Source organism: Lissotriton helveticus, chromosome 7 (genome assembly GCF_964261635.1).
Source record: "Lissotriton helveticus chromosome 7, aLisHel1.1, whole genome shotgun sequence".
Taxonomy (NCBI): domain Eukaryota; kingdom Metazoa; phylum Chordata; class Amphibia; order Caudata; family Salamandridae; genus Lissotriton; species Lissotriton helveticus.
The window spans coordinates 1,928,580,743-1,928,601,363 of NC_136068.1; the positions used below are offsets into that span (position 1 = coordinate 1,928,580,743).

Here is a 20,621-nt window from a genome sequence, read left to right on the forward strand (position 1 = left end):
CCCAGTTGACATCTACCCAGCAGTTGAGTGACTTTATCTTTAGCAGTACAACACTACAAGCCTCTTTGTATATGCAGGTGCCCTTGTGTTTAAAAAAAGGCCTCCCCTTCCTTCAATTCAGAAAATGGGATCCACCCCAACAAGCAATGCCTGAACAGCATCCCCTCCGCTCAGTGCGCATGCCGAGGCAGGGGAAGATTGAGATATTTCACCTGAATGGAAGCTAACTGCTGCAAGCCAAGGGGTGTGCCACTGTGTTCTGTTGTGTTCTGTTCAGTGCATGCCCAAATACCAGACAAGTGTCATGAAAAACATGCCATGAAGTTACTACTGGCAGGGAGAAGCAAGGTATCAGCCTCCTGATCCCAAAGAATGGAGTTTAACATAGGAGCGACACCCAATGAATTCAGACTGATGACCCTGCAATCCTGCTGCAGCAAGAATACAAATGTATGACTGAGATCAATTTGAAATACGCATATCTTCGATTCACCTTGGGGGCAAAATATTGTTCACATATGGTTCACAGATTTACCTTTTGACATAAATTCAGCAGTAGCAGTTTTCACAACATTCTCTATTCAGTTGTAGAATATCGTGACCAAAAAGTGCATCTCAGCACATCTCAATCTTGAAGACTTCTATACAATTGATGGAGAAGTCCCAATCCGTAATGGTTGCTGGTAAATTTCCCTTGACATCACTTCCTGTTTTGTCCAGTTCTGGGAGAAGATGTGTTGTCATGCATTCCAAGTCCATTTTCTCTCCAGCTCATCGCTCTGCCAGTTGCGTTATTTGTCTCCACAGATTTTCCCTTTTATCTTCTCGCCCGCTTCTGGGTTCAGTGACACTTCTGCTCCATCCAGTCTGGGAGGGTTCAGGGCCTGCCCTTTGCCTCTTCTGAACATTTGCTGCAACGTCTAGAGTGTCTGATCCTCATTATTGTTTGTTCCTTGGGAATGATTCTGAAAGGCATTGATTACCTCCCACATATCGGAAGTCTGCAGGTTGACACCATCGATACAGGAAAAAGTTGCCCTTTTCTCAGGCAGCCGATGCAAACAAGAGAAAAGCGACTACTTCCCCCAGCCCTTGAGACATACACAGGTGGGGCAAGTGGTAGATCAAGTTTATTCGATAACTGGAGCCTCAAACCCACCACTATGGGAACAAGATTTGTTAATCTTTGAAACATGTGAATCTATAATGAATGTATGCTTATTCTTAGCTATAACTATAGTTGTAAGTCTTGAATAATCAGAGAGCTGCCTGTGATACACTGCTCATCTCCCAGAGGCGGGACAGCTTATAAAGTCATCTAAGGATGGCGTTGACTTTGTGCATTGTGGCGCAGAAGTTAACATCATGGAACAGTTTTGTTATAGGCATGCATACTTCTAATACCACCAATGCAAGTGTTTGACACAAAAAGTAGATTTTTCTTACCTAAGCATTAGATGGTGGGATGTGTACAAAATGTCAAGCTAACTACCAAAGCAGATCCACTATTGGTAACAGTAAGATACCTTTTACTTGTCATCCACTGCGCATGTGGCTGCGTTTTACTCTGAAAACGAACAGTTTATCAGCACAAAGACTAACGGCCTCATCTCGAATGGCCCCCATGGTTTTTGACGGACATGGTAATCGTTGTTACTGGTGCATCAGAGTTATGAGTACCAGACAAATACCACTCAATGATACCTCAAATACCAAACAGAGTCTCATGAAGGGATACTGGGTTATTCCCAAAACACATGATCACACCTATGCTCCCCACCCCTAGAATTACCGGCACACCAGATAGTTTGGAGGTGGGGGTTTAGAGGTTCAGGGAGCTGAAGGGACACCAAAGATTATTCCAGGGCAATTGTAATGAGCCTAAGTCTGAGTAACATGAGCAGTTACTGTGCATAGAACAAACAGCTACAATTTAGCCTGACTATTTCTTTTAGTTCTCAACAGGTTCCTTATGGACTTTCAGAAAGATGGGCTTGGTATGTAATGTGCTAAATGCACTTGAAATTTGCATACAAAGCACAGTGCACTTAAAAATCTCATGTTAAAAGAGACCACCCCTGATGATAAAAAAACTAAAGTGTCTGTACAGCCCCATAAGAAAAATACTGTATTCACATATAGGGAGTGCGTTCTCCCTTAGTAGAAAAGTAATATTGAGCCATCCTTTGAATGAATGCTGCCTATCACTATGGCTATAAAGGCTAATCTCTCGGTGATTTAAGAAACAAAAAAATGCCAGATTCATGATATGTGAAGCTGGCAACATTTTTTAAAGGAAAAAGTGTGTGGAAATGCCATCCTGTGGCACAGAGTGAATTTTCCAGCTGCCACGCAGGAAGAGGACTTGCTGTTGGCTGCACCACACACCATCTTTAGCTGAGTCCCTGTGAGGGTGAGGGGGTGTGAGGGTGAGGGGGTGGGAGGGTGAGGGTGTGTGTGAGGGTGAGTGGGTGTGAGGGTGAGGGGGGTGAGGGGGTGAGGGCGTGTGAGGGTGTAAGGGTGAGTGAGGGTGTGTAAGTTTGAGAGGGTGTGAGGGTGAGGGGGTTTGAGGGTGAGGGTGTTTGAGGGTGAGGAGGTGTGAGGGTGAGGGGGGGTGAGGTGTGAGGGAGGGTGAGGGGGGTGGGAGTATGTGAGCGTGAGGGTGTAGTAGGGATAGCTTTGCATGTGACTTACTGACAACTCTCTTGTGAGGTGTACAAAGACAGAAGTTAAAGAGTAATACACAGGAGCTTCTGAGCAAATCATGTCATGTCCCCACGCCCACAAATAAAAAAAACAACTGCGCCGTAACCTCCCCCCCTCAATATGGCGCACATTACACCGATCCACTCTATTTTGTAGTGCATGAATAAGAAACAACTTGTGTATAGCTTATACGGAAATGAAGGCGTGAGGAGGAACTTTGGTGGGCAGGTGGAGAACATGTGCAGAAGAGCCTGGAAGGACTTGGGTAAAGAAGAGTGGGAAAAGCGAGGCAAACGTGCAAGTGATCCAATATGAGCTGAGTGACTAACAGGGAGAGCAGACTGCGAAGAACAGTTCAGCTATGTGTGACGAGGGAGCACATGCGGCCTATTCATGTTACCACTAAAGCTGCACGTGCCTCCGTAGCTTGTCTGACCCCTTGACCATCCCTTTAAGACTAGGAGTGGAGTCCTTGTAGGATTTGCCCAGAATCCCTCGTTTCTGTCAGGTACTCAGGCTGGGATTAGATTAGAACTCCACTCTTAAACTACCAACATTTACCCAGACACATTTTTTCGAGCTGGGATTAGAGCACCGAGACAAGATTTCACATCAGCGCAGTTGGTAGACCGCACACATCTCCTCCCCTTTAATAAAATGTTCAGGCTACTCAGGTGTTCTGGCGACGCAGCGCCTGCCCAGATCCCTGGTGCTTGCAAGGACCATGCGGTCACAGGACTTCACTAGGGGTTGGCTGACATTCTAATTCGCTTCTTCCCTGGTCAACCCCAGGACGAAGAACGATGATGTCCCAAAAAGGAGGTAAGTTTAATGTTCAGGTATCACGTCAGTGGCAGTGCAGTCCTTCCTGCTTTGGAAGAAGCCACTGCGAGCACCTTTTGCAACGAGGCAACAGTGCACGCATCTTTTACTCAGTTTATGGCTGTAAACACAGAAATGATGCTACTAATATTGTATCTATTACACGGATTGACTACGGAGCCCGTCGGTTGCTCCCTAGCGCTGCGAAGTGCCCCCGTGAGCTATGTTTAGTGTGATGGAAATAAAACACATAAATATATAAATACTAAAAGCAGTGCTGGTCACTGGAATAGCGTACCCTAGTTCCCAGAGGATTGCTGGGACTTGGACAGGAGCTTTTTGAAAGCTACACAAGAGCCTCCAGATATATATGGTGAAACCTGAGGTGCTCAGATTAGTACATGTTTTGTGAAACAACAACGGTCCATGCAAAAGAATTATATGCAAAGCAATGAATATAGACTGAATCAGTTCTATATTTGGGGCGACATGTCCAGCCGGACAGAGGTCTTCAATTTTTTACTCAATTGAAATATTTTCATACACAGGAATACCTTCAACAAATCACCAGTGTGGGGCACAAACCTGTACCCAAACACAGTCAGATCAGTACAAAAGGTAAACAGAGGAAAAGAGCAGGGCTTTGTGGTTCTGAAATTCTGGACCCTACTGTCATCCCAGTATCGAGATCCAATGCCCGTGCCACAAAATATCAACATCCCATGACGAATTTGGTGTCAACGGACCGGTAATGATTATGACATCATCCCTGTATATTTGCGTCATGATTGAGGAATGCCAACACCCCTAAATCGTAGTTTCCGTTCCGACCCCTCAGACTCCATTTTGTAAACGGCATCCATCTTGTGTCTTGCCCTCATGATAAGTCAATTGAGTAAGGTCGAGCTTGATCTAAAAGGACACGTCCACCTCTCCCTGACTCCCCCCTGACCTGTCCCAACTGACTCCCTTGCCTCCAGCCAAACCTGTTTGGGCAGCTCCTCGCCCAGTGGCCGAATACGATAGCATCAATGCATAACATACCACAAACCATTCACCGCGTACAGATCATGTTTTCTACACACACACACACCTGTCCGCGTTCCTTGTTTATGGCCAGTTTTATGACTAGGAGGTGCCCTTCTTTATTGGGGTTTCATCGATATCTGATGGGAGTTCCGGGACTGGCTGGGTAATCTATCACGAACGGGACGTCCAAAATATGGGTTTGGCTACATGACTTCGCTCTTTGTATTATTGTAGAAATATGTGTACAGCCATATCATAAACTCAAGAATTCTTGCTTGCAGCTATTATTTCTGTATATAAGGAGAAAGCTTGTTCTGTAAAAACGAACAGTCTCCTGAGAACACACGATCCGCGTTGTCGTGCTTCTAGGACACATGTTACTTGGTAGCTGCCAATAAAACTTGATCTCTGACTGCGACTAGAAGACTCCGTGTTTCTGTGGTCCGGAACAAGGGAGAACTCAGAGGTCTTCGGGTGTTATTCCCTGGCACCACCGGGTTCTTAAAAACCCGGCACCTCAGTTGGCGCCCAACGTGGGGCGGTATCAAGCGGCGACGGTCCAAGCCAGATGTTCGTGAGGAGCTTCGCGTGAAAATTCCAGAGGACGGCCAGCCACTTCAGTGACCCCTGTATGTCGACGTGGTTCCGAAGGTCTTTGCTGCGAGGTTCCCCGCGTCCCGACGGCTACGAAGGACTGCTGCCCTGACTATCGCCTTGTTTTGGACCCAGTGATCCTTGGTAGAGCGAAACGATAGACGAGTCTTCTAGCGACGTCATCGATCTTCAAATACTTCAGTTAAGTATAAGTGGAGCGTCTCCCAGTCCTTAGTTTGATCCTTAGTTTTTGGTATCCTTGAGATACGCTCTGATTTGGTACTTGCAAGCCCCAAAGCCGAAGGACTCGTGTTTTCACGAGAAATATCGTAATCGATAATCCTTTGAAGTTTGAAGCTAAACGAGTGAGCAAAGATGCCTTGCTTTAGCGGACTTGGAAACTTGTTTTGTCTTGGTTGTAGTAAGGACTCCCGATTAGAGGATTCTTGCCCGGTTCCTCCGATTGGAACTCCAACGTATGAGCTCTATGTGAAGCATGTCGTAGGTCCTATCACATATAATGAAGTGTGGATAAAATACACCTGCAAGGATGGTGTTTTAAAGTGGCCCCAATATGGTAGTTTTGACCCAGAAATCTTAGACAACCTAGAGGTCAAATTGTTCAAGAAAAAAGCCCGGCCGGCGATGTTTGACTCTTTTCGCTTATGGCGCAAAGAAGCCAAACAGAAAGAAATAAAATTAGCAAAAAGGAATAAAAGAGGTATGTCAATGGTGCAAGCTGCCGTTGCATACAGGGATAACGAGGAAGCGCAAGAAAGCGAACAAATACTTAGGAGCAAGAAACTAGCAGTAGATAAATGCTACCCGATGTTACCAAATGAGGGACGAGGTCAAGAGGAAAGATCCGAGAAAGATCCGTTAATGTCCCAATTATTGAGCTCACCTCCACCGTATGCGTTAGACGCTACCGCACCACCAAAGCATTTTACTATACCGCGCCCCGGCGCACGTAACCCAGCTCTTGCACGAACGCCAGCTCCTCTTCAGCTAGTTTCTACTTCTCCGGCGCAGCCTTCTCAAGGGCCGCCATCTTTGCTACATACTCCATCTACTTCTACCACTTTGCCTACAGCTCCAACTGTTCCCTATGATACTACGTCTGCCACTGTTTCAACTTCCTCTGCTATGGCCTCGATTTCTTCTTCGCCTCAGCCTGTCTTTTCTGATGCATTTGCCCCTCCGCAAGCTTCTCCTTCTATTAGACAAAGAGTGACAGGTACCGTCACTGGTCTGCTTTCACCTTTCTTCGGGTCGCCTAAAACGACCCCTAAAACAGAAGATAGACAATTACGTAGTCAACTGCCTGATTACGAGGAAAGAAAAGTGCTGAATGAACTAGCACGCCAATGGATTGCGGATACTGTTAGATATGATGTTCAGTCTGTTATGGAAGTTTTCCGTCAATGGAATGCACCCACTCAGAGATACGTATTCGAAGAGATGTGTGTATAATATCTGTGCGAAGATTTGGAGACGAATGATCCCAAATACACAATGGACGAACTATGGCGTACGCGTTTTAAGTTCCATGAAGGTATGATTACAGGTGCAGATGTTGAGAAAGCGATAGAGTTGTTGTTCTCTTATAGGAGTAAGGGAAACGTCTCTAGATCATTGTACCAAGACGACGTATCAGGTAGGAAAAGAGCGAGACAGTACCCCATGAGAGAGGTTCCTCCGGTTTGGAGGGAAGGCGATGCGAATGTAGTACCGCCAATTCTGCCACATTTCCAGCGTGTATGGATACATGTCCCCTGGAAAAGATCAGAAGTTTTAGCGCTCAAGCAGACACTACCTGATCCCCGTAAAAACCCAACTGGGTATTATAAGGAGTTATCGCAGACTGCAAACTCATGCATAATGAATTTAGCAGATGTAGACATGTTGTTTGGGAATGTTGTCCCACATCCTTTATGGAGTAAAATTCGTCATACGGACCATGACCAAGAACTAGGTGATTCATGGGCTAATATTACCGCTATAGATGCTAGACAAATTGGTGGTTCTAAACCTGAGCTGTTAATAGCCGAACTTCCCGGTAGAATTATCACGTACATGAAAACATTAATGCCTGAGTTACGGGTAAACTGGGACAAGCTATCTGCGTGCAAGCAGAAGAAGGATGAGAATGTGTCTGACTTTTTCACGAGATTTGAGGAGACTTTCACCGATCATAGTGGTCAAGATATGGCTACCGAGGGTGGTCAAAGATTGTTTGTAGACAAATTCGTACATAATTTGTACTAAACTAAAAGATTCAGAGAGTGCTTGGGCTGTCTCTACGTCAGCGCAGATTTTAGCTACAGCCCAGTACTATGAAAATAGGCGCAAAGACGAGCTAGATAAGGTAGACAAAAAGACTAAAGATTTGAAAACTAAGGTTCTTCTCCAGCAGGCCTATCCGCCTCGCACGGCTAGTCAGCCCAATTATCAACCACAACAGCAGTATTCGAGAAACGCGCAAGGAAACGAGTTTTCCCATCAGCGTCTTCCGTATGGCCCGAATCAATGTGCGTATTGCAAGGAAGAGGGTCATTTTAAAGGTAATTGTCCGGCTCTTGCGCGACGTTTAAACGGTGTTTCAGGTATAAGGGGTAGAGGTGTTCAAAATGTTCATAAGGGTAGGGGCCGTGGAAATTTCTCCCAGAACACAGCTTCTTTTCCGCCTCAGAATTCCATGAACAGCTTTGACCAACAGAATAATGCATCGTCTAGGTCAGCTCAGTACTATGCTGACGACTATTACACCGAACACGAAAATGAGGGTAATGATTGCTAGGACAGCCATGGACAAAGAGAGAGAGTCGTTTCAGTTCCAGTAGATCAGAATGGACCTTATGTTGAGGTGATTGCCTCAGGAGTGTCAGAGCCATTTCTGCTGGATACTGGTGCTACAAAAAGTTCTATTATGCACTCAAAACTTCCTGGCCCACCTTTGTCTGGCGAAATGAATGTCTCAGTAGGTTTCTCTGGCGCCCCTGTTAGAAACCCGATCTCTAGTCCCATGTCCCTTTCTGTTGGCCCATGCGAATTAGAAGCACCCCTCATTTTGACAACAGGTTGCGGTGAAAATTTGTTAGGTTTGGATTTACTAAAGAGGTTGTATGCGACTTTGTACTGTTCTCCCTTGGGAGTACAGCTTACTTTAGGTAAGAAAGTCGTTTCTCCAATGTATGTGTCAAAAGAAAATATTGCAACTGAATTGTGGTGTCTTCCTGATGTACTCTGGGCTAATGGTTCTAATGATGTAGGTCGTTTGGAGATAGCACCGTATGTCATAACATTGAAAGCCAACGTTAGGTTGCCACGTATTCCCCAATATAAAATATCTAGCGAATGTGAAAAGGCGTTATTGACGATTGTTTATGACCTGATTGATAAAGACGTCATCGAAGAAACAACAGGAAATGTTTGTAACAGTCCAGTTTTACCGGTCTTAAAGCGTACCGATCCTTCACAGCCCCCTGTGTACAGGTTCGTGATCGACCTCAGAGAAGTGAACAAGGTAGTTATCCCACAGTTTCCAGTTGTCCCCGACATTACTGCCTTGTTGACGATGGTTCCAGCTTCAGCAAATTGGTTCTCGGTGATCGACCTGAAGAACGCTTTCTTCAGCATCCCGATTACTGAGGAGAGTAGAGATATTTTTGGATTCAATTTAGGAGGACGAAGCTTCCGCTTCAAGTGCGCTCCTCAAGGCTACTGCGAAAGCCCATCAATATTCAGTCAGGCCCTGAAAACACAACTGGACACAATTGTTCTACCAGATGGGTCAACTCTGATTCAGTATGTAGATGATCTGCTGATCGCTGCAGACACTGAAGAAATTTGCAAACAAGCTACGCTGTCATTATTGCATCACTTATGTGACATGAAGCACAAAGTCTCTCTCTCCAAACTACAATTTTGTCGACAAGAAGTTACCTACCTAGGTCACATCTTGTCGAAGGAGGGAAGGAGACTGACACCAGAAAGAATACAGGCAATAGCAGAGCTGAGTGCCCCAAGGACACAGAGAGAGGTTCAAGCCTTCTTGGGCATTACATCGTACTGTAGACAATGGATACCGAATTTCTCACTACTAGCCAAACCCTTGCTGGCACTACTCTGTAAAGACACGCCCAATCCTATGCCCTGGTCTGAAGATTGTCAGACGAGTTTCCACGAGTTGCGTGATGCATTGTGTTCGGCTCCTGTGTTGGGAAACCCCAACTACAGTAAGCCTTTTACATTATACGTCCATGAGAAGGAAGGTTGTGCATTATCAGTCCTAACACAACACTTTGGGGACAAACAGCGCCCATGCGCGTATTTTTCGGCAACTCTAGACCCTGTGGCTAAAGCCCTACCAAGTTGTGTGAGGGCTACCGCCGCAGCAGCTGTCTGCATTCGACAGTCTGCTGGATTAGTCATGAATAATACTCTGATCGTTATGGTCCCGCATGCAGTAGACATTTTGCTAAACAGGACGAGGACACAACATCTTACTAGCGCTCGACTATCCAGTTACGAACTTACACTGTTAGCAAGTCACATCCACATAAAGAGGTGTGATACACTCAACCCCGCTACGCTACTACCCATCCCGACAGAAACAGACGAGATTGATAAACATGACTGTTGCTTTAGGACAGAAGAAGAGACAAAAGGGAGAGTAGACTTACAGGACACTCCCCTTCCTGAATGCAATGATACTTTATGGGTTGATGGTTCATGTTTCAAGTTGCCAAATGGTGATACGACTGCAGCCTATGCCGTAACAACATTACACACCATTATAGAGACCGCGCGCATTTCCCACAATTCTGCACAAGCTGCAGAGCTAATTGCACTTACAAGAGCATGTGTGTTGGCGAAAGGAAAGCGAGTGAATGTGTACACTGACAGCCAATACGCCTTTGGTGTGGCTCACAGTTTTGGGAGATTGTGGCGTGAACGTGGATTCCTGACGTCACATGGTGCAAAGATACAGCATGGTCAGCTAGTTAATGAGCTCCTCGAGTCACTGACCTTGCCACTACAAGTTGCCATTGTGAAATGCAGTGCACACAAAAAGATTCAAGACGATGTTGGCCGCGGGAATGCATTTGCAGACGAGGTTGCGAAAGAGACTGCAAGGAACACAATGAGTCGGATGTATGTTGTAGGTCCCGCTAGATGGATTACTGATGTGGGAATGTGTGAGGACACCATCGAAAGCGTGAAATCTATACAAGCCGAGGCAACTGAGAAAGAGGTGAATGAATGGAGAGAAAGTAAGGGTAGGTTAGATGCGAATGGTTGTTGGGTCGAATTGTCAGAACACCAGCGATGGCTATTACCTAACGCCTATGTACTTGCAGTAGTAACAATGGCTCATGGATTTGCGCACATCAGTTCGAAAGGAATATGTAAGCTATTGGCCCCAGTATGGCAGAATAGCAATATCCCAAAATATGCAGAGAACGTGGTCAGAAAATGTATGGTGTGTTTGAAGCATAATCCCGGTAAGGGAACCCCAACTCCAGCTGGTCATTTTGCGCCTCCAACGTATCCGTTCGAGGTTTTGCAGCTCGATTTCATCCACATGGAGAGGTGCAACAATCTGAAGTATGTGCTCGTTGTTGTTTGCGCTTTTTCAAGGTGGGTGGAAGCATACCCCCTTAAGGACAATACCGCCTTGTCAACTGCCATGAAATAGTGTTTGGCCGCCCAGCCAACGTCTGGGGCGTGCCAAGGCCAAAGAAACTCAGCGAAATAGAACACCCCGTACTGCTTGACTACTTGTGCGAATTGACAACTAAATTGCGTGTTTTACACAAACAGGTTCACAGTTCCTCTCCGCCAGCCTCTGATGATCCAGGTCACTCCATCGAACCCGGCACTTGGGTTCTGGTGCGGAATTTTCGGCGCACAAACAACGAACAACCCAGGTGGACCAGACCGTACCTCGTGCTTCTTTCCACGAGATCAGCCGTTCGGGTGGAAGGAAAGAAAAGTTGGATACACGGGACCCACTGCAAACGGGTCCCTCTGCCCCTTCCATACGACCGGTGGGTCAACAAAGGAATTGCCGACTCCGAGACAGAATCCATACCTCGCTTCATCCCTTTCAGCGATGCACGTTTAAAAGAAACTGGTACCGAAAAGGAGAGTGATCATATTTTACAAGGACTTGTGCCACCGTCAATGCAGTTGGACACTTCAGAACCTAAGACATTGTTTGAAGACCACACCGTACCTGGGAAACAACAATATAATCTAAGGTCAAGACAAAGAGACTAATAAAAAGCAAATTAATGTGATTTCCCTTCCCCCAAGAACTATTTTTGATTTTTCAGCTCTCTCACTCTCAGGGAACTTGCTCATTTTTGATTTTCGAACCGCCATCTGGTTCTGCTGCTAGGGTCGCGGTTGAAGTCTGGGGAGTGCAGCTGGGGACGTTTAGGTCAACGGTTCTGGTTGGTCCAAGGGAGTTACCCCGGACTGAACAGAGTGCACTCCCTGGCAGAATCAATCTACCACCGCGGGCAGCAACTAGAGGATGGAGTTTCCTAGGGTAAAGAGACCTACCAGATTCACGAACATTGAAAGACAACTATGCACTGTACTGGCCAAAAGAACGTTTTTGATAACATGTATTTTAATGTTGTGTAGCATAACGATGTTTTTGACTGGTTATACTCTATTCGTATTCCAAGTTACTTTTTCAAATGACACCCGGCCACCACCTCCTCCTACTATCTCTCCACACTACTTTCACCCTCTACCTGAACACGAGTCTGTCAGAAGACTCAAATTTGTAAATAACTCATTTATTCAACTCCTACACCAACACCAGTCCATCATGAACACATCGAACTGTTGGATATGTGGACTCATGCCACACACAACGGATAAGGGTATCCCATACTTCATCCTGCCATTCAGTTATTATGGTTCTCTGTGGGCTTTCCAGACCATGTTCCTGTTCGCCCTAGAACCATACCCGACCCGTTCCATTGAAAGCGATTCCAACAACAAGGCACTAGTGGCAGGGATAAGAAATATGAGTAGGGAGTTCGACACATATCAAACGATCCCCAAAGATGAACTCACTCCATACAGTCGTTGGAACATAACTAAGAATGGGATTTCCCTGAGTAAGGGACAGACAGCAAAGAAATCCCGCCCAGTTTGGATAGTGCCCCACAAAGGTCGCTTATGTCTACAAGGTATCGGCAGGGATCGAAAAGCACAATTAGGAAAGAGCATATGCACGGAAACATATGTATTCGCTTCCCGAACTTCCCCCCTATTCTTAGCAGCCAAAGGCACGTATTTCGTCTGCCACGACCAAGCCTATACATGGTTGCCCCCTGACTTCTCAGGCACGTGTTTCATCTCATTTCTGCTGCCTCCCACCTACACGGCCAGAGCAGATTACCATCGGACAAGGACAGCTAGAGGTGTCGTGAGTAAAGACGACACCGCGGGTCAGGAATTTGCAGACTTCGCAAAGGGTTTTCTGCCATTTTGGGGGCCTATGGTGAACAGCAGGAATATTCGCCAGTTATCGAGGATAGTTGAATCCGCCGTGATTACAACGGCCGGAGCCCTTGACAACTTGACAACCGAGCTTCAGTCGGATCGACTTATGACCCTTCAGAACCGAGTTGCCCTAGATATCATACTCGCTGATCGTGGTGGTGTATGCAGAGTGATCCAATCTAGTTGCTGTATTTTCATCCCTGATAATGCACCGACAGTGTACCAGGCCATCTCCAAACTACACGAAATATCTGGTTCCCTTCACGTGGAAAAAGGAGATTGGTCCCTTCTAGGGTGGTTCTGGGGCCTGATCACTGCCTGGGGATGGAAAACACTGATCTTCGTTGGGATGATCTTCGCGCTTCTGTTTATGTTCTGCCTGTGTGTACAGTGCGCTCCTGCACTATGTGGCCTCTGTGCTACCCCATGTGTAAGGAAGCCTGTGTCAAGGGACGAACTGAGCAACAGAATGATGCTACAGCAACATCTCCACGAATTCATTAATACAGATTTGGACTCAGATTAACATGAGTTATTGCCTTATATGAGGGCAAAAGGAGGGTCTGTGGTTCTGAAATTCTGGACCCTACTGTCATCCCAGTATCGAGATCCAATGCCCGTGCCACAAAATATCAACATCCCATGACGAATTTGGTGTCAACGGACCGGTAATGATTATGACATCATCCCTGTATATTTGCGTCATGATTGAGGAATGCCAACACCCCTAAATCGTAGTTTCCGTTCCGACCCCTCAGACTACATTTTGTAAACGGCATCCATCTTGTGCCTTGCCCTCATGATAAGTCAATTGAGTAAGGTCGAGCTTGATCTAAAAGGACACGTCCACCTCTCCCTGACTCCCCCCTGACCTGTCCCAACTGACTCCCTTGCCTCCAGCCAAACCTGTTTGGGCAGCTCCTCGCCCAGTGGCCGAATACGATAGCATCAATGCATAACATACCACAAACCATTCACCGCGTACAGATCATGTTTTCTACACACACACACACCTGTCCGCGTTCCTTGTTTATGGCCAGTTTTATGACTAGGAGGTGCCCTTCTTTATTGGGGTTTCATCGATATCTGGTGGGAGTTCCGGGACTGGCTGGGTAATCTATCACGAACGGGACGTCCGAAATATGGGCTTGCCTACATGACTTCGCTCTTTGTATTATTGTAGAAATATGTGTACAGCCATATCATAAACTCAAGAATTCTTGCTTGCAGCTATTATTTCTGTATATAAGGAGAAGGCTTGTTCTGTAAAAACGAACAGTCTCCTGAGAACACACGATCCGCGTTGTCGTGCTTCTAGGACACATGTTACTTGGTAGCTGCCAATAAAACTTGATCTCTGACTGCGACTAGAAGACTCCGTGTTTCTGTGGTCCGGAACAAGGGAGAACTCAGAGGTCTTCGGGTGTTATTCCCTGGCACCACCGGGTTCTTAAAAACCCGGCACCTCAGCTTTTCAAGGCAAAAGCAGCGATTTCCGTAAAGTATTGAGTGTACAGAAATATCAGTTAAACACCATTACATATAACATATAAATCAAGCATTTGTATATGGTGTACAATGAGTCGACGGCGTTTCGGTCCCACTACTTAGTCATGGGGACCATCATCAGGACATTTATATGTGCCTTTAACATTATAAGCCTCCAATGCCGGGGGGGGGGGGGAAGGAAAAAGGTTATCTATTATGCGTGATTCAGTTTCAGGCAAAGGAGAATAAGGTAATCAGGGGTCCATTAGCAGGATTATTACATTTCAGAAACCGTGAGCAACATATAGTACAAGGGGAACTAGGCAAGGAATGAGTAGAAATCCTAATGCCAAAGAGCCCTTCAGTTGAGACATGGTTGCGGACCATCAAGGCTTGGCAGAAGGGTGTCATGGGGGAGTGCATTGCTTCACGGCGTGTACAGTAATGTATGAGTACAATTTTACCATGGCTCACTGTCATCCTTGGCGTTAGGTTGAAAAAGAGTTGTTTCCTCATCCCATTCCAGACTGAAGGAGACATTTTGGAGGCTTTTAACTTTTTCATGCCTGAGAGAAGTGCTCTCGGACTTGGCCAATGTCACTATATTCTGTTGCCTTCTGGCACAAGGTTTGCACAGGCACGTTTTAACTTAATTGGCTAGTAATTAGGGTAGGTCCGGGAATTAGACCAACACTTTATTGTCTTTTGAGCTTTTGAATAACACATATATTCTAGCTATGCAGGTTATGGTGCCCTGAGAGGTGGCTCAAATGTTCAGTGACCACTGTCCAAACGTAGGAGAGTGCTGTACACCTCCACGGCATGCGTGGTAGGTTCACATCTTGTGCCCTCTGTCTGGGTCATTAGCCATTTGCTCCTGGGAAATAGACATTTATTTTTATTGGGGTCAGGTAGGCTGTGTGTTATGTAGAGTTTCCCGATATTGGAAGAGTATGCAAGTACACAATCCAACTCACTGCCCATTAAGACCCCAGCCTATGTCTGCCTTCCACTGATCTCAGAGAGAATCCAAGAAGACTTTCATGAGGGCCACAAATGCTTTATACAGCCATCTTGTGCGATAAGGGCCCACTCCCATGGTGTAAATGTATTGGAGTATTCCTTGGCAGTGTTGTTCCTCTGATTGGACATACCATTAAGTGCGTAATGTGTGGAGCACTGTGTTGTATATAAGTAAATGGGTTTGCGGTAGTTGTGGTGAGTACTAGCTAAGCGCCTTGAAGGTCAACAGTTGTCCCTCCTGGAATAAGTCTCCAATGGTTTCTAACACAAATGCATGGCACTGTCTTATGTTGGCCAGAGCTGCAGCGTGTTTGCAGTTCATGAGGCTCAAAAGAGCTGGTGCAGAAGGGATTACTTTGCTGGTACCGCACACGCTCTGCGGAAACATGATTCAGCAACCCTTAGGAGACAGCCGGTTGGAATAGCAGTTTGTTCATGTAACCTTCAATCAATCAATCAATGCATATCTAAAGCGCGCTACATACCTGTCAGGGTCTCAAGGCGCTGGGGGGAGAGGGGGGTGAGAGGGGGGATACTGATTAAAGAGCCAGGTCTTGAGAGGTCTTCTGAAGGCAAGCTGGTTCTGGGTCTGTCTGGGTCTATCGTAGACTGGTAGGGAGAGCGTTCCAGGTCTTGGCGGCGAGGTAGGAGAAGGATCTGCTGCCGCGGTTGTCTTCCGGATACGAGGAACTGAGGCGAGGGCGAGGCTGGCCGAGGGCGAGGCTGGCCGAGCGGAGGCTGCGGGTGGGGGTGTGGAAGCTGAGTGGGTCGTTGTGGTATGTTGGTCGGGTGTTGTGTAGCGCTTTGTGTGCGTGGATGAGGAGTTTGAAGGTGATCCTCTTGTTGACGGGGAGCCAGTGTAGACCTCTCAGGTGGGGTGTGATGTGGACGTCGAGGATCAGTCGTGCCGAGGCGTTCTGGATTCGTTGTAGTCGTCTCAGGAGCTTGGTTGTTGTTCCTGAGTAGAGGGCGTTCCCATAGTCGAGTCTGCTGGTGACGATGGCCTGGGTGACGGTTTTTCTCGTGTAGGGGGGGATCCATTTGAAGATCCTGCAGAGCATTCGGAGGGTGTTGAAGCAGGACGCGGAGCTGGCGTTGACTTGCTTGGTCATGGAGAGGGCGGAGTCGAGGATGACCCCCAAGTTGCGTGCGTGGTGGGTGGGTTCCGGGGCAGTGCCTAGCGATGTGGGCCACCAGGAGTCGTCCCAGGCTGATGGGGAGGGTCCAAGGATGAGGACCTCTGTCTTGTCTGAATTCAGCTTCAGTCTGCTGTCCTTCATCCAGTCGGCGACGGCCTTCATTCCTCTGTGGAGGTTGGCTTTGGCGTTGTGGGGGTCTTCGGTGAGGGAGATGATCAGCTGGGTGTCGTCGGCGTAGGAGATGATGTTGAGGCTATGTTGTTGTGCGACGTGGGCGAGTGGTACCATGTAGACATTGAACAGCGAGGGGCTGAGGGAGGATCCCTGAGGGACGCCGCAGATGATCTCGGTGGTTTTTGAGCGGAAGGGTGGGAGGCGAATGCTCTGGGTTCTGCCGGAAAGGAAGGATGTGGTCCAGGCCAGGGCCTTCTCTTGGATTCCGAAGTCATGGAGGCGTGCTGATAAGGTGCGGTGGCAGACCGTGTCGAAGGCTGCTGATAGGTCTAGGAGGATGTTTCTCCCTTGTCCATCAGGATCCTGATGTCGTCGGTGGCGGCGATGAGGGCGGTCTCGGTGCTGTGGTTGCTGCGAAAACCGGATTGGGAAGGGTCCAGGATGTTGTTGTCTTCGAGGTAGTGGGTTAGCTGTTTGTTGACGATCTTCTCTGTCACTTTTGCCGGAAAGGGGGGCAGGCAGATGGACCGGAAGTTCTTGAGGTCCTTGGGGTCCTCCTTGGGTTTCTTCAGTAAGGCGTTGATCTCGGCGTGCTTCCAGCTTTGGGGGAAGGTTGCCGTCTCGAAGGAAATGTTGATTGTTTTCCGGAGGTGGGGAGCGATGGTTGTGCTGGCTTTGTTGAACACGTGGTGAGGACAGGGGTCGGATGGGGATCCGGAGTGGATGGAATTCATGGTTTTGATGGTGTCTTCGTTGCTGACGGAGGACCAGGCGGTCAGGCGGCTGGTGCGGGTGGGGGTCGCGGGGGTGATAGTCTCGGTGGTGGGTGCGGGGGTGTCGGAGTTTAAGCTGTCGTGGATGTCGGTGATCCTGCGGTGAAAGAAGGTGGCCAGGACCTGTGATGGAGGAATGTCGTTGGTGTTGGAGCTAGGGTTGGAGAGTTCTTTCACGATGCTGAAGAGCTCTTTGGTGTTATGTGCGTTGTTGTCTAGGCGGTCCTTGAAGGCGGTCCTCTTGGTGGTCCTGATGAGTTGGTGGTGTCTGCGTATGGCGTTCTGGTGGGCTATGTGGCTGTCTGGCGTTCGGTCGTGGAGCCATTTCTTCTCCAGCTTCCGGCAGGTGCGCTTGGATGTCCGGAGGTCTTCGGTGAACCAGGCGGCTTTCTTGTTGGTGTGGTTGGTTGTGGAGATTTTGAGAGGGGCGAGGATGTTGGCGCAGTCATTGATCCACTGTTTGAGGTTGGTCGCAGCGGTGTCGGGGTCAATGGGGTCGGCGGGTGGTTTCAGGGCGAGGGTGGTTGTCAGTTGGTTCTTGGTGAGCTTGCCCCCGCAGCGGCGTGGCAACTGTTGGGTGCAGTGGTGTGAGGTGGGTTTCTTGAAGGTGAAGTGGACGCATCTGCGGTCGGTCGAATGGGGTTCAGTGGTGTGGTTGAAGGAGACGTAGGGGCTTGCGGAGAAGATGGGGTCCAGGTTGTGTCCGGCGGGGTGGGTGGGGGTCGTCACGAGCTGTTTGAGTCAGAGGTTTGCGTTCAGGAAACACAGCATGTCTACTGTCAATCAACACTCCTAATAGATGTATCAAATTCAATATCATGTTACATTAAGCTAACGTATGTTATATTATGTTCTTTACTCTTTGTATGGTGCTTTCAACTATTGTGACGCCACTGTTGTGCCCTTTTGTGCAGAACTGGGGGAACCATATTTTGATAGGACATGATATCTGGTCCCATTGTTTTTGAGTGGTTAGTCTTTTGGGTATTTAATTTTGAAACAGTTTGTGTTGTCATTTTAAGACTTTTACGGTAAGCTCTCCATAGTTGTAAGCTTAAAAAACAGAAATATATACATTTTATACTTCCGATATATATTTGAAATGACTGGGATCATAAGGTTCTAACATAATTGGGAATAATCTATTATTAGATTAAAATTGTATTTGTGCCTGTTTTACACTGAGTATGTTTACTTCCTGAAACACTTTGAAATTCTAACTTGCACTGTATGGTTGATCTTTTTTCTTTCTCAATCTTGAAATCTGCTTGAGGAAAGACGAGGACCCTGCTTCAATTTTCATTGATCATCTTGGGAAGGAAGTGTGGGAAAGCAATATTGATACCAACTCAGGTGAGATGCGACTGCTCGTTGTTTCACAAAGTTCTGAGGTTGAAGGTGACTAGACATCTTCTCAACGTGTTGCAGTGTGCTGTTCTTTTGATACGTCTCACTCTTCAGTGTGTGCTCTAATCCTAGCATCTCACAGAGGTTTCACTCTCAGAGGTGGTCCTCAAGTGATCATATCCTCCCTCCGACAGATTAAAATCTGCTCTTATTTTTATACTCTGCTGGCACTGGATTGGGAAATAAGACAGTAGGTGTGCCTCTCTGTTTATCTTGGTTAGACATGATATCTTGTTGAGCTGGAGTTCAAACAAAACTATAAATGTCTTTGCCATTTGTTTAAATGAATATCCCAGCCCATCATTGGGGCAGTTCTAGGGCACATCTTCACTGCAAATGCATTTTCTTTCCAACTTCGCTTAGCTTTGTTGGTTAGGATAGTAGTGTCTTATAGCAGGTGCGCTACTTTTGGTACCCTACATTTGACAATGTGACCAAGCTTTTTGCAAACCATAAGAGGTTGAGTTTAAGATTTAACTGCTGAAAGTATCCACCAAGAGGCAAATATTGGCCTAATGTTCCACCACCTTGGTCACTAATTAATTATTCGGGACAGCAACGGGCATTAATAAACAGTTATATAAAGTAGGTTCCCTGTTTGCGTTTTTTTATGTTCCTCACGCTGACAGGATTAGCTAAATATGAGTAATGTTCTTTCATAGATTTTATAGTGTGGCCAGATATTCATATAATCTTTTCCAGCACTTTAAAGGTCCCTTGAAGCATACCTTCACACTTACTGTTTCTTTAGGTCTCTCCTTACGACTACTCCTACCTGACTTTTAAAGTTTTAGGTCATAACAAAAAACTTCACAAGCACACACACACCCTTATTTACATTAACCATGAGTTAGAAAAGATAAGTCCAAAATGACACAACACATTCACACTGTTATAAGCCAAAGCCCTAAAACTGTTTTAATTTCCCTTGAAGTTTCAATTTCTTTCAAACTTTTGTTGTTTAAACGTTTTTGTTTGACATTTAATTTTCAAACCTTTTACCGAATATCGCTTCATAGCAAGGTTCTGTAAAAGTGGTCATCTAATCTCTCTAAACACACAACCTTCCTTCATAAAGCTGTACAGCTAACCAGTGTAGGAAACTAGGTTCTTGTTGCAGTTGTCCCCCCACTTTTTGCTTGGTGTTTGATGCAACTTTGACTGAAGTGCACTGAGTTCCTTCTAACCAGGTCCCCAGTGCCAGTCGTCCTTCCCCAAAACAAGACAACTGGTCACTTAATCTCCAAGTGGCCAGGCCTTTAGCACCCCTAAGTCTTTAGTAAGTGGTACCTAGGGCATAGGGACTAAAGAGGGTCCCTAAGAGCTGCAGCATATCTTGTGCCACTGTGAGGGACCCAGCACTAAACTCACACAGACTGTCACTGCAGGCTGCGTGACTAGGTGCTCGAAAAAGTAAAAACACAACATAGGGGACATCTCTCAGAAGCGTGTGCTAACACTGCATCTAATATTTGTAAGTCACGCCTAACAGCCCTACGTTGGGGTGCATTATATTATATGTGAGGACATATCTGCAGGAGCAGATATGCCCCTGTGCTGGTCAGTGCAATCAATGTCAGTACAAGTGAACAAGGAGGCCATTTTAAGATTGTGTGCTGGACCCTGGTAAAAACGAGTCTCCCAGATGGCTTACTGAAAACAGAGATGTTTGGTATCAAACATCTCATATTAATTTTCCCACACTGATTCCAGGGTTGGATTTATTAATACATGCATCCAGAGGGCACCTTAAAGTCCTGGCCGCTTGATATACCTCTGTAAAAACATTGTTGTCCAGAGATTTACATTTTTGATTTGTGTTTTTGTATCAGAGAAGTAATTTAGCTTGGGTAGACGTTGTTAATCTGGACCGTATGTTTCTGGATGACATTTTTAAAAATGGCGGATGTGTTGCAGTGATAATGTAATATTTCAT

At 46.6% G+C, this 20,621-nt stretch overlaps 1 protein-coding gene across 1 annotated transcript in view; it reads left to right on the forward strand.

Moving 5' to 3' along the window:
- LOC144770910 (uncharacterized) overlaps positions 1 to 20,621 on the forward strand; it is a 135,796-nt gene that overhangs the window by 70,646 nt on the left and 44,529 nt on the right. Inside the window, exon 5 of the mRNA XM_078655709.1 lies at positions 18,557 to 18,631. Coding sequence (XP_078511835.1) covers positions 18,557 to 18,631 — 75 coding nt within the window. The remainder of the gene's footprint in view (positions 1 to 18,556; positions 18,632 to 20,621) is intronic.